Consider the following 14,057-nt stretch of genomic DNA (forward strand, 5'->3'; position numbering starts at 1 on the left):
CATGCATGAAACTAGCAAATATAGTTGACGCTATGTTAGTAAAACTCTTGTCACAACTTATTTGTATAATTAGTTACATAAATCACCAGCAACATATGAGAGTATTCAAAACGCTGCTCTGTAAATCGATGTTGTACAATGCTTAAATCAGCGCCAACATATGGGACCTCATTCAGAGTCGGTCGCGAGCGCCAATGCGCTCGTAACCGACTCGATGGTTTGGCCTGCACACGTGCAGCGGCCACACTGCGCGTGCGCAAGCCCCGGAGCGACAGAGAAACTCTGTCGCTCCGGAGCTCGTTACCCAAGGGGCGGCTGTCGATGTTGAACGACAGCTGCTCCTGTTTGGTAGGCGGGCCGGGGGGTGGTTTCCAAAACGGAGGCGTTCCTTTACGAACGCCTACCATTTTGTGGGCGGCCCCACTGACATCATTGCTGATGTCAGTGGGGAGCTTCCTGCGCGATCAGAGCAGAAAGCTCCCTGGGGCTTACGAGTGCCCAGACCCAACCTTATCATCATCGCGACCATCAACCTGGTCGGTCGTTAAGCTTAACGATCGGCAAGGAGGCGGCCGTTCAGGATGCAAGCGGCCGCCCTGATTCAGTGTGACCGTGTGCATCTAACGACCGCCTCTGAATGAGGTCTATAGTAACATGAATAGCATGCAATCTGAGGACTTGTTTGTAACTCTTAACTTTCTTGGTCTTTCAGAAAAAAAAGGTTTAAAGAAACACCAACAGTATTAGTGATAGTAAGGCTGAGAATCGATGTTATACAGTCATTAGATCACCAATGGCGCATGCAAACGTTAGTAAAGCCATATGTACAGATAGTGACAATTACAGTACGCTGGTGTCACACGTGTAGGTTACAGAAAACCTTCATATACTCCCCAGTTGTAATGATCACTGTATGCATCAATCAGTCTCAGCCAATGGTGGTCCAGTATATGTATACAAACAATTATCCCATAGTGTAGTATTTAAAATAGGGGGTTTATTATTACATTCATCAATAGAAAAAATATAGGAATAGAGGTATCATATATAACAATCTTCATGCAAGTACAGGTTGAGTCTCCCATATCCAAAATGCTTGGGACCAGGGGTACTTTGGTTAATGGAATATTCCGTATTTTGGAATATTTGCATATCATAATGAAATATCTTGGGAATAGGACCCAAATATACATACAGAATGCATTTATGTGTTATATACACCTTATACACACAGCCTGCAGGTCATTTTATACAATATTTGTAATAATTTGAGCCTTAGACAAAGTGTGTGTACATTGAACCATCAAAAATCAAAGGTTTCATTATCTCAGTCATGCCCAAATTATTCTGTATTTCGGAATATTTGGATATGGGAGACTCACCCTGTATTATCAGTATGTATAGACACAAAGCAATGGTGCAGATTCCACATAAGTAACGTTGTTTAGTACATAAAAGAGCCTCCAGGCTGTAATCTTAAGTGTGAAATGGGGAATTACCAGCAGTCCCTGTTATAAGGCCACATAGATGTACATAGGTGGAGGTTTCCGGACACCTCTCCTTCCGGTCCTTACACAAGGGGTCTTTCACCCTCTTATCCAATGATTCTTTCACAGTTTCGGGAGTGTGCCTCCTTTCCTCGAGGCACTGTGACAGGATCATTGGATAAGAGGGAAGGTACCAAAAAGCAGAGTTCTTAAAGCAGAATTTCCCAAACGCGGCCCTCGGGGCTCCCCAACAGGCCCTCGGGGCTCTCCAACAGGTCAGGTGTTAGAGATAGCCCTGGCTGAGCACAGGTGGTTAATCAAATTGACTGAGGTACTAATTAAGTCACCTGTGCTCAACCAGGGATATCTCTAAAACCTGGACTGTTGGGGAGCCTTGAGGGCCGTGTTTGAGAACCTCTGCCTATAAAGTATTACCCAGGACAGGTAGGGGCTCCGGCTGGTAGAATTGTTTATACAGAAATCCTTACGCGTTTCTCCGTCTAAAAAAAAAAAGAATCTCAACGACTTCCTCAGAAGGTAAATAATGTGTCTCATTCATTAGTATTTATATACCGCCATTCCCTGGGTTCACGACTGCGCAGTGCGCACCCAACCAAGCCGCATTGTGAATCCGCGTATTTGCGCATGCGTAGTACCCGCCTGTCCACATCTCGCTCCGGACTTGACTGCATGCGCCTGCGTAGCGCTATTCTTGCTGGCGGTGATTTAAGCATTGCACAACATCGATTTACAGAGCAGCGTTTTGAATACTCTCATATGTTGCTGGTGATTTATGTGACTAATTATACAAATAAGTTGTGACAAGAGTTTTACTAACATAGCGTCAACTTTATTTGCTAGTTTCATGCATGAGCTTTTCTTACAGCTAAATGCCATCTATCATAAGGTGCAATGAGCCGGTTACTAAGGATCGGTGGCCGCTCTGGAATATCTTTATGTAGGTTTCTGATGATTACTACAAATTAATTAGTAAGCTGTGAATTAACACGTGATTGGCCACACTGGATATACAGTATTTGCTTGGGAGACTGACTGGTAGTTAAGAGTAATAGTGATCAATGAGGTCATATTTATTTTTTAAATATATTTATATGTGCCGGCCGGTATCATTATAATTGTGCTTATTTGTGTTATTACACTTACCTGTATTTCATGCGCTTTTGTTTTTTGTTTTTTTAATATCAAGAACAACTCAGCCGGCTGCACTACACAGCTCCCTTAATCTCCACCTGGCTGATCACCCAGACCCTCGCACCATTCCCACATCCAACCTTTGTGCCTAGAGACGCAGATCGGAGAGCTCTCCTGTAGGACATATTTATACAGAGATACAGGACCGACGGCTCTCAGGGGACTTACTGCTCATACAGTCAGGTCCATAAATATTGGGACATTGACAGAATGTTCATATTTTGGCCTCTATTCACCACCACAATGGCTTTGAAATGAAACAAACAAGATGTGCTTTACCTGCAGACTTTCAGATTTAATTTGAGGGTAATTACATCCAAATCAGGTGAACGGTGTAGGAATTACAACGGTTTCTGTATGTGCCTCCCACTTTTTAAGGGGCCAAAAGTAATGGGACAAATTAAACAATCCTAAATCTAACTTTCACTTTTTAATACTTTGTTGCAAATCCTTTGCAGGCAATTACAGCCTGAAGTCTGGAACGCATAGACATCACCAGATGCTGGGTTTCATCCCTGGTGATGCTCTGCCAGGCCTCTACTGCAAATGTCTTCAGTTCCTGCTTGTTCTTGGGTCATTTTCCCTTCAGTTTTGTCTTCATCAAGTGAAATACATGCGCAATCGGATTCAGGTCAGGGGATTGACTTGGCCATTGCATAACATTCCACTTTTTAGTCTTAAAAAACTCTTTGGTTGCTTTTGCAGTATGCTTCGGGTCATTGTCCATCTGCACTGTGAAGCGCCGTCCAATGAGGTCTGAAGCATTTGACTGAATATGAGCATATAATATTGCCCGAAACACTTCAGAATTCATTCTGCTGCTTTTGTCAGCGGTCACATCATCAATAAATACAAGGGAACCAGTTCCATTGGCAGCCATACATGCCCACGCCATGACACTACCACCACCATGCTTCACTGATGAGGTGGTATGTTTTGGATCATGAGCAATTCCTTTCCTTCTCTTCCCATCACTCTGGTACAAGTTGATCTTTGTCTCATCTGTCCATAGGATGTTGGTCCAGAACTTTAATGGCTTTTTTAGATGTTGTTTGGCAAACTCTAATCTGGTCTTCCTGTTTTTGTGGCTCACCAATGGTTTGCATCTTGTGGTGAACCCTCTATATTCACTCTTGTGAAGTCTTCTCTTGATTGTTGACTTTGACACATATACATCTACCTCCTGGAGAGTGTTCTTGATTTGGCCAACTGTTGTGAAGGGGTTTTTCTTCACCAGGGAAATAATTCTTTTGTCATCCACCACAGTTGTTTTCCGTGGTCTTCCGGGTCTTTTGGTGTTGCTGAGCTCTCCGTTCTTTCTTTTTAAGAATGTTCCAAACAGTTGATTTGGCCACACCTAATGTATTTGCTATCTCTCTGATGGGTTTGTTTTGATTTGTCAGCCTAATGATGGCTTCACTGATAGTGACAGCTCTTTGGATCTCATATTGAGAGTCGACAGCAACTGATTCCAAATGCATATGTCACACCTAGAGTCAACTCCAGACCTTTTACCTGCTTAATTGATAATGAAATAACGAGGGAATAGCCCACACCTGTCCATGAAATAGCTTTTGAGTTGATAGTCCCAATACTTTTGGCCCCTTAAAAAGTGGGAGGCACATATAGAAACCGTTGTAATTCCTACACCGTTCACCCGATTTGGATGTAATTACCCTCAAATTAAATCTGAAAGTCTGCAGGTAAATCACATCTTGTTTGTTTCATTTCAAAACCATTGTGGTGGTGAACAGAGGCCAAAATCTGAAAATTCTGTCAATGTCCCAATATTTATGGACCTGACTGTACCTACGTGTCACAGTGCTGAGCGCCATTATTACTAACCCTCTCTCCCCCTTCACCTGGCTGATCACCCGGACCCTCGCACCATTCCCACATCCATCCTTTGTGCCTAGAGACGCAGACCGGAGAGCTCTCCTGTAGGACATATTTATACAGTGATACAGGACTGCTCATACCTACGTGTCACAGTGCGCTGAGCGCCATTCTCACTAACCCTCTCTCCCCCTTCACCTGGCTGATCACCCGGACCCTCGCACCATTCCCACATCCATCCTAGAGATGCAGACCAGAGAGCTCTCCTGTAGGACATATTTATACAGTGATACAGGACTGCTCATACCTACGTGTCACAGTGCTGAGCGCCATTATCACTAACCCTCTCTCCCCCTTCACCTGGCTGATCACCCGGACCCTTGCACCATTCCCACATCCATCCTAGAGACGCAGACCAGAGAGCTTTCCTGTAGGACATATTTATACAGTGATACAGGACTGCTCATACCTACGTGTCACAGTGCGCTGAGCGCCATTATCACTAATCCTCTCTCCTCCTTCACCTTCCAGGGAATGTCTGAGGCAGGTCGTGAACAACTGCCAAGACCCAGAGGTGGCCTGTCCCTTTCGGGATGACATGTACGCCTGTGACAGCAAGCTGCAGCAGCGGGAGATCCGAGCGGTGAGTGTATTATTACACGTTACTCATCCGCTGTCATCGCCTGGATAACGGAGCAACCAGCAAAATGAGCATCATAGAGAGGTTTCTGTCACTGGAGCTTTACCCCTCTGACACCCTCGACTCTGCCCGTCCTCCAACCACATCTCCTGTAGTGATCATTCTAGCACCCTGCACCTGTCACAGCCCGTGCAGTTCCTCTATCCTGCCAGGGGTGTCACTCTCTGTTCTGCTGCTTCTAGCACACTCAGCTGATGCAACAAACTGCTGAGATCCAGGCCAGAGCGTGCTAGAAGCACCAGAGGAGAGAGCGACACCCCAGGCAGGAAAGAGGAACTGCACGGGTCGTGTGACAGGTGCAGGGTGCTAGAATGATCACTATCCTGTGCATATTACATTTGGTAGTACAGGTTTATTTTCCTGACCATTACCCCAGCACACTCAGCCCCAAGGTGCCAGGAGAAGAACCAGCGCGGACTGGTAGTCATTGGGACAGGGAACTGGGGGCTTTTGGTCTATTCGTGGGCTCCTCCAATAAGGAGTCCGTCTGCACTGACCAAGCGCAGTCTGTCTCACATTATGACCCAGTTTAGTCATTGTCCCCCTGCTTTAGTGTGATCCAGTTCGGGCTTCAGACACATGGATTTGGGGGAGGGGGGACACAACACTGCCCATTTTTAATTATCTTGTATTAGTTATCTATTATGAGTTTTCCCATTCATGTCAGTGGTTGCACAACCCATTGGCTCATTATGACATCTGGTGGTAGAATAAGGGTACTGCATTACCATAGGGTACATGGTGAGGAGGTGGGTTCCTATTACATAGAGCTGTTACATCCCTGACCATAGGAAATGCTGTGTACCACTTCTCTGTGTCTCCGCAGCTGGTGTCGCAGGAGGAGTACACACGCTTCCTGGAGCGGGGCCTGAAAGTGGCTGAGAGCAGAAGCCAGAATAGTTACCACTGCCGGACTGCAGACTGCAAGGGATGGTGCATCTATGAAGACTCCGTCAATGAGTTTATTTGTCCTATTTGCACTGCCGAGAACTGCCTGATCTGCAAGGTAATGTTCCCCAGCATGACGGCCGGAGGTACTACTGCTGAGTAATATGGAGGCAGGAGGTACCATTGCTGAGTATTATGGGGGCTGGAGTTAACACAACTGAGTACTAAAGGGACTGGAGGTACCACTGCTAAGTATTATGGGGGTGGAGGTACCACTGCTGAGTATTATGGGGGCTGGAGGTAGCATTGCTGAGTATTATGGGAGCTGGAGGTAACACAACTGAGTACTAAAGGGACTGGAGGTACCACTGCTAAGTATTTTTTGGGGGCAGGAGGTGCCACTGCTGAGTATTATGGGGGCAGGAGGTAGCATTGCTGAGTATTATGGGAGCTGGAGGTAACACAACTGAGTACTAAAGGGACTGGAGGTACCACTGCTAAGTATTTTTTGGGGGCAGGAGGTGCCACTGCTGAGTATTATGGGGGCAGGAGGTACCACTGCTGAGTATTATGGGGGCTGGAGGTAGCATTGCTGAGTATTATGGGAGCTGGAGGTAACACAACTGAGTACTAAAGGGACTGGAGGTACTACTGCTAAGTATTTTTTGGGGGCAGGAGGTGCCACTGCTGAGTATTATGGGGGCAGGAGGTACCACTGCTGAGTATTATGGGGGCTGGAGGTAGCATTGCTGAGTATTATGGGAGCTGGAGGTAACACAACTGAGTACTAAAGGGACTGGAGGTACCACTGCTAAGTATTTTTTGGGGGCAGGAGGTGCCACTGCTGAGTATTATGGGGGCAGGAGGTACCATTGCTGAGTATTATGGGGGCAGGAGGTGCCACTGCTGAGTATTATGGGGCAGGAGGTACCAATGCTGAGTATTATGGGGGCAGGAGGTACCACTGCTGAGTATTATGGGGGCTGGAGGTACCACTGCTAAGTATTTTTTGGGGGCAGGAGGTGCCACCGCTGAGTATTATGGCTGTGGAGGTATCATTGCTGAGTATTATGGGGGCTGGAGGTAGCTTTGCTGAGTATTATGGGAGCTGGAGGTAACACAACTGAGTACTAAAGGGACTGGAGGTACCACTGCTAAGTATTTTTGGGGGCAGGAGGTGCCACTGCTGAGGATTATGGGGACCGGAAGTACCACTGCTGAGTATTATGGGGGCTGGAGGCACCACTGATGAGCATTCAGGGTGCTAGAAGTATCATTGCTGAGTACTTTAGACCGCAGGTATCCCATCTGAGAGTATTCAGCAGAGCATTACACTGAGCTATGTCGTGTTTATTACACCCCTCCCCCCCCCCCCCTAGGCCATACACGATGGGATGAATTGCAGAGAGTACCAGGATGACCTGCGTATCCGCGCTCAGAATGATGCTGCCGCCAAGCAGACCAGCGATATGCTGAAGGTGAATATCGTGTTACTTTCTCTACCTCATTAAGATGAAAAAAAACAAGGGATTGCAAAAATAGGGAGTGAGGCGACTGGCTGTCTATGGCGGTAATGTGACTCTTCCCAACAATTGCGCTAAATCAGTGACAAGAAGACAAGACAGAAACTCAGACTTTAATGATGTAAATAAATACGTATCATCCAAGTTATTATGTCTAGAATAAAGGGATGTCTGAGAGATCCATTTATACCTACACCCATGAAGGAACATTTCATATACGTAGGTAAAAAGCGCTGTATCATCGAACCCGATTCCCTCCCGCCGCGTCACTCACCGCAGTCTTCTGCTGGCTTCATTTAAAATAGTAAATCCTTTTATTTTCCCTTTAAATCTAATGGTGTAGATTGTAGACCATTACCTAGGAGACTGCAAGCTGTCACTCAGACCCACCAAGCTTTATTCAGCTCCTGCCCCTGACAAAAGAGAGGTACAAGGTAGCCTTCCTGTCCCTCTTCCAGCAGTGATACTATCAAATCAACATTATAGTACTGATTTAACCCTTCCCTGTAGTAAGATGGTACCATTTGCTGTACTAAGCAGGGTGCGGGATCCCTACTAATCGCCATTTACTGCGCTGCTGTGTTTGGATCTCTGGGAGGGGAATAGTCTGTATACGTAGAAAAATCTTTTTATGAAGCAGACATTACAAAATGGAGGCCAATCTGTCCCCCTCGCTGCCATCACTTACATTGGGAGGCCAGTCTGTCCCCCTCGCTACCACCACTTACATTGGGAGGTCAGTCTGTCCCCCTCGCTACCACCACTTACATTGGGAGGCCAGTCTGTCCCCCTCACTACCACATTGGGAGGCCAGTCTGTTCCCCTCGCTACCACATTGGGAGGCCAGTCTGTCCCCCTCGCTACCACCACTTACATTGGGAGGCCAATCTGTCCCCCTCGCTACCACCACCACTTACAGTGGGAGGCCAGTCTGTCCCCCTCGCTACCACCACTTACATTTAGAGACCAGTCTGTCCCCCTCGCTACCACCACCACTTACAGTGGGAAGCCAGTCTGTCCCCCTCGCTATCATCACTTACATTGGGAGGCCAGTCTGTTCCCCTCACTACCACATTGGGAGGCCAGTCTGTTCCCCTCACTACCACATTGGGAGGCCAGTCTGTTCCCCTCGCTACCACATTGGGAGGCCAGTCTGTTCCCCTCGCTACCACATTGGGAGGCCAGTCTGTCCCCCTCGCTACCACCACTTACATTTAGAGACCAGTCTGTCCCCCTCGCTACCACCACCACTTACAGTGGGAGGCCAGTCTGTCCCCCTCGCTACCACCACTTACATTTAGAGACCAGTCTGTCCCCCTCGCTACCACCACCACTTACAGTGGGAGGCCAGTCTGTCCCCCTCGCTACCACCACTTACATTTAGAGACCAGTCTGTCCCCCTCGCTACCACCACCACTTACAGTGGGAAGCCAGTCTGTCCCCCTCGCTATCATCACTTACATTGGGAGGCCAGTCTGTTCCCCTCGCTACCACATTGGGAGGCCAGTCTGTTCCCCTCGCTACCACATTGGGAGGCCAGTCTGTCCCCCTCGCTACCACCACTTACATTTAGAGACCAGTCTGTCCCCCTCGCTACCACCACCACTTACAGTGGGAGGCCAGTCTGTCCCCCTCGCTACCACCACTTACATTGGGAGGCCAGTCTGTCCCCCTCGCTACCACCACTTACATTGGGAGGCCAGTCTGTTCCCCTCGCTACCACATTGGGAGGCCAGTCTGTTCCCCTCGCTACCACATTGGGAGGCCAGTCTGTCCCCCTCGCTACCACCACTTACATTGGGAGGCCAATCTGTCCCCCTCGCTACCACCACCACTTACAGTGGGAGGCCAGTCTGTCCCCTTCGCTACCACCACTTACATTTAGAGACCAGTCTGTCCCCCTCGCTACCACCACCACTTACATTGGGAGGCCAGTCTGTCCCCCTCGCTACCACCACTTACATTGGGAGGTCAGTCTGTCCCCCTCGCTACCACCATCCCACCTGCATTGGGAGGCCAGTCTGTCCCCCTCGCTACCACCACTTACATTTAGAGACCAGTCTGTCCCCCTCGCTACCACCACTTTACATTGGGAGGTCAGTCTGTCCCCCTCGCTATCATCACTTACATTGGGAGGCCAGTCTGTCCCCCTCGCTACCACCACCACTTACAGTGGGAGGCCAGTCTGTCCCCCTCGCTACCACCACTTACATTGGGAGGCCAGTCTGTCCCCCTCGCTATCATCACTTACATTGGGAGGCCAGTCTGTCCCCCTCGCTACCACCACTTACATTGGGAGGCCAGTCTGTCCCCCTCGCTACCACCACTTACATTGGGAGGCCAATCTGTCCCCCTCGCTACCACATTGGGAGGTCAGTCTGTCCCCCTCGCTACCACCACTTTACATTGGGAGGTCAGTCTGTCCCCCTCGCTATCATCACTTACATTTAGAGACCAGTCTGTCCCCCTCGCTACCACCACTTTACATTGGGAGGTCAGTCTGTCCCCCTCGGTATCATCACTTACATTGGGAGGCCAGTCTGTCCCCCTCGCTACCACCACCACTTACAGTGGGAGGCCAGTCTGTCCCCCTCGCTACCACCACTTACATTTAGAGACCAGTCTGTCCCCCTCGCTACCACCACCACTTACATTGGGAGGCCAGTCTGTCCCCCTCGCTACCACCACCTGCATTGGGAGGTCAGCGTCTCAGGCCGATGGCATTGTGTAGTAAATTCTGAGCTCCCACTAAATGCATGAGAGCGAATAATGCGCCAAACAAAACCTTCTCTCCCCAGACGCTGGTGCAGACGGGGGAGGCCATGTATTGTCCAGCCTGTCAGATTATTGTCCAGAAGAAAGATGGCTGTGATTGGATCCGCTGTACCATGTGTCAAACAGAGATTTGCTGGGTCACAAAGGGGCCTCGTTGGGGCCCGCAGGTAAGATGGCGGCCGTTACAGATTGCTAATCCTGTCATGCATGGTTCCTGTAGGAGAGCTGGTTCCTAAATGGGTCAGAGGAGGCTTCCTGCTCCTGGGTGCTACACTACCGCTACTTTATGGGCTGGGGTCAGTGACTGTGGCATCTACCCTCGGTGAGGTCTCCTCAGCTGGGGTGCTAAACGCGTCTGCGCCTACAACACCGTCCTTGTTGTGTCGTTATTCCAGAAATCTCATGTTGCATAACATGAAGATTATTACAGAGCAATAAATGACAAGTGCCCCAAATAATATCCACTACATGAAACCCCTCCCTGTAGCTTTACCGACCTACCAAGTGGATAGGTCTTAAAATGCGCCAATGATATCACACTGTAGATCTGCTGCCACTCTCTATCTGCGAAACGCGTCGTTGCCACAGTATTGCCTATCACAGAGTGACTCTATTGTGTGACGCAGCTGACGCTACGCAGATAGTGACTTTATATTGTGACCTTGTATGGTTGTGTTCCGCTATGGGCGTGCTCCGCTATGGGCGGTTTGATCTGTCCGACGCTGTGATATACAGACGCCAGTAGAGAAAGTCTTTAGTGTTGTTGTTTGTGCTGATGATAAATCTATGTAATATGTAACCTCTGTCTCTGCCCGCAGGGTCCCGGTGACACGTCGGGGGGATGCCAGTGTAATGTGAGCGGAAGGAAGTGTGACCCCAGATGTCAGAATTGTCACTGATCTGTTTAATGTAATCTGCATAATGGATGGCGGTGTGTGTCCCTTATTACTGGTTCCGTCACCCACACATGCCCCGCGCCCTCACTAGATCCCAGGCATTCTCCTTGTGGGTAGCTGACGGGTAAACCTGTGACCATCGCTGTATTCATCACTTCTCCATCCTGCTCCATTCATTATGGCCTACGGAGAGATGCGCACGTGGACCTGTAAGTGGCCACGTAGGAGCGGCCACATTGTTCATAATCAACTGGAATTTTGACCTACACGCTCCATTGTATTGCACTGACTTGTAGTCACCACAGGGGGGCTCCAGCATCTAACACTTATCTGTCCCACCATTGGCTGCCTCCGCATAGCTCGCTGACAGGCTTTTTTCTTTGGGGGGGGTTTATGACTTGGCAGAATGTTTTTGAGGTAATGTAGCACCATTGTCCTGTTCAGCATTATTATTATTATATTTACTAAGGGCAAATTGGCCAATACTTTACTTTAAGTCTTCCTGGGCCCCAGAAGAAGTCAGGGTCGGCCAGCACATGGGCTCCTATGCTGCTAGGACCCGGTGAGGGAGGTAAAGGATGAGAAACACTGTTCATTTTAGTTTATGACTTTACTTTATAGAGAAAAACCTTTCTATCCAATCTGCCCCCACTAGGTGAGGCTGGGGGCCGCCGTGGGTCGATCACACCATGTGAAATGCGTGAATACCGCTGCTGTAGTGTTTAGTGGGTGAGATCCTATTGCACATCGAGGGGGGGGGGAGATTACATATAATACATGTGGAGATTACATATAATAGTAGACAAGACTTGTCCCAAAAGTGTAAATGTCCTTTACGCCCCCCATCTAAGTGCCCATATTTGCCTGTAGGGGGCTCTCCTTACCCCCTGGTGTACAGGACCTCGCGCCAGGCCAGGCTAATCTTACCAGGAACTCCCAGAAACTATACAGCGGAGCCATGATGTAAATGATTTTTCTACAGTCTGAGATGTACAGTCTATATTACACACAATGATCATATATTACATAGCCATGTACTAATGTCTCACAGGAGAGCGGCAGGTGAGTATTACAGCTGCGCTGCTCCAGGGTGCGGACACCGACTCTACACATGACAATCAGAGGTGCGATGGTGGAAGGAGACTCTGTATTATGCACTTATACCTAATTTATGCAAAGCTGTCTGCTCCCTCAGTCCTCGTTCTTCCAGCAGCCAGCGTGGCGATGTAATATAACGTGACCTGTACATACCGCGCAGGCCCAAGTCTGCTAAACGTTATCTCTAATGAGAATAATATGATATACAAACAGAAATTATTAATCCTCAACATGTATCCTGATCATTCAGATTTACTCGCACTTTGCCAATGTGTTATGGAACATGTAACAATAAAAGTGCCTGATTGTGTGCAGATTATTTATTGGAGACTATCTACTTATACATATACTGTGTGTGTGTGTGTGTGTGTGTGTGTATATATATATATATATATATATATAAAGTCCAAATGAATGGAATAGGCACTCACCAGTCAATAGAAAAAAGTTTTTTAATCACTCACATGATATAAACCTATATATATATACATATATAGTGTGTGTGTATGTGTACCCAGGGAGTCTTCTGCCAGTCGTCTCCATGTTGAGACAAGTATGTCGGCAGAATGCTTTATACGGGTATGGTACGTTACGTCTGCATTTACACTGTCATCAGTCAGAATGTGGACTTAGCATTTTATCACTATTGTAGCCTAAAGCTGGGTACACTATGCAGCGCTGTCGGGCCAATTTACCATTTCGTAATGACAAATCGCCTACATTGCTCAGTGTGTACCAGCGATTGCACGCGGTTGCTAGCGTTGATGTGCTGCCACGCACCAGTGTCCCAAACTTATAATATACTATATAGAATATGCCACGGAGCAGTGTCCCAAACACATAATATACTATATAGAATATGCCACGCAGCAGTGTCCCAAACTCATAATGTACCTAATAACACTGCCAATTCATAATATGCCACACAGCTGTGCCACAAATTCATTATGTTATTCAGTTGTGAATTATGCCATACAATGCCCCCAATACATGTGCCACAAATTCTTTATATGCCACGTATCTGTGCCCCAATACATATGTATTCTACACATCTGTGCTCCAATATATTAATCAAAAGAAATTGTGGAGCTGATTCAGACCCGCTCGCTCCCAGCATATGCAAATTTAATACACGCCCAGTAAGGCAGGCGATCGTGCGGCAAGACATTACCACGCCCACTATGTCTTGGCGTGCGATCACTTTGTTTATGCAGACGCCCATCAGCCATTCATAAGACGCCAACTTGCTCACGTCATCTCCTGGAAGTGCATGAAAACATTGGTACATCGAGCACCATCGGAAGCGATCGCAGCGCTTGAGGGTGACTATACCCCGCTGCAAGCACTGCGATCACTTGTGTGAAATACTGTACAACCAGGTGACGTGTACTATGACGCTGCCTGTTAATTATGCACGCCTCTGAAACGGCGTTGGAACACTCAGGCTCGCCTGCGCTCGCACCTCCACTCTCCTGTTTCTAGTGGCCTGCCCCGGTTGCCACCCACAAATGGCGTCTCCTGTGACACATTCAACTGGGCTGTCTATCCTGGGCGAGCGAGCGCTTCCCGATCTTCCGCAGTGGTTCACGTATTCGCATTGCAATGTATACGTATGCGCAGATTGCAAAAATCGGCCAGCTAC

At 48.0% G+C, this 14,057-nt stretch overlaps 1 protein-coding gene across 1 annotated transcript in view; it reads left to right on the plus strand.

Annotated features, from left to right (window-relative positions):
• LOC148435782 (ranBP-type and C3HC4-type zinc finger-containing protein 1-like) overlaps positions 1–12,734 on the plus strand; it is a 127,168-nt gene extending 114,434 nt beyond the window's left edge. Inside the window, exons 10-14 of the mRNA XM_088465565.1 lie at positions 5,067–5,178; positions 6,062–6,241; positions 7,503–7,601; positions 10,445–10,588; positions 11,240–12,734. Of these exons, the coding sequence (XP_088321691.1) occupies positions 5,067–5,178; positions 6,062–6,241; positions 7,503–7,601; positions 10,445–10,588; positions 11,240–11,320 (616 nt within the window). The 3' untranslated portion in view covers positions 11,321–12,734. The remainder of the gene's footprint in view (positions 1–5,066; positions 5,179–6,061; positions 6,242–7,502; positions 7,602–10,444; positions 10,589–11,239) is intronic.
• Positions 12,735–14,057: the final 1,323 nt, after the last annotated feature.

The sequence above is a fragment of the Taudactylus pleione genome, unplaced genomic scaffold, assembly GCF_031769625.1.
Source record: "Taudactylus pleione unplaced genomic scaffold, aTauple2 ptg001994l, whole genome shotgun sequence".
Lineage (NCBI taxonomy): Eukaryota > Metazoa > Chordata > Amphibia > Anura > Myobatrachidae > Taudactylus > Taudactylus pleione.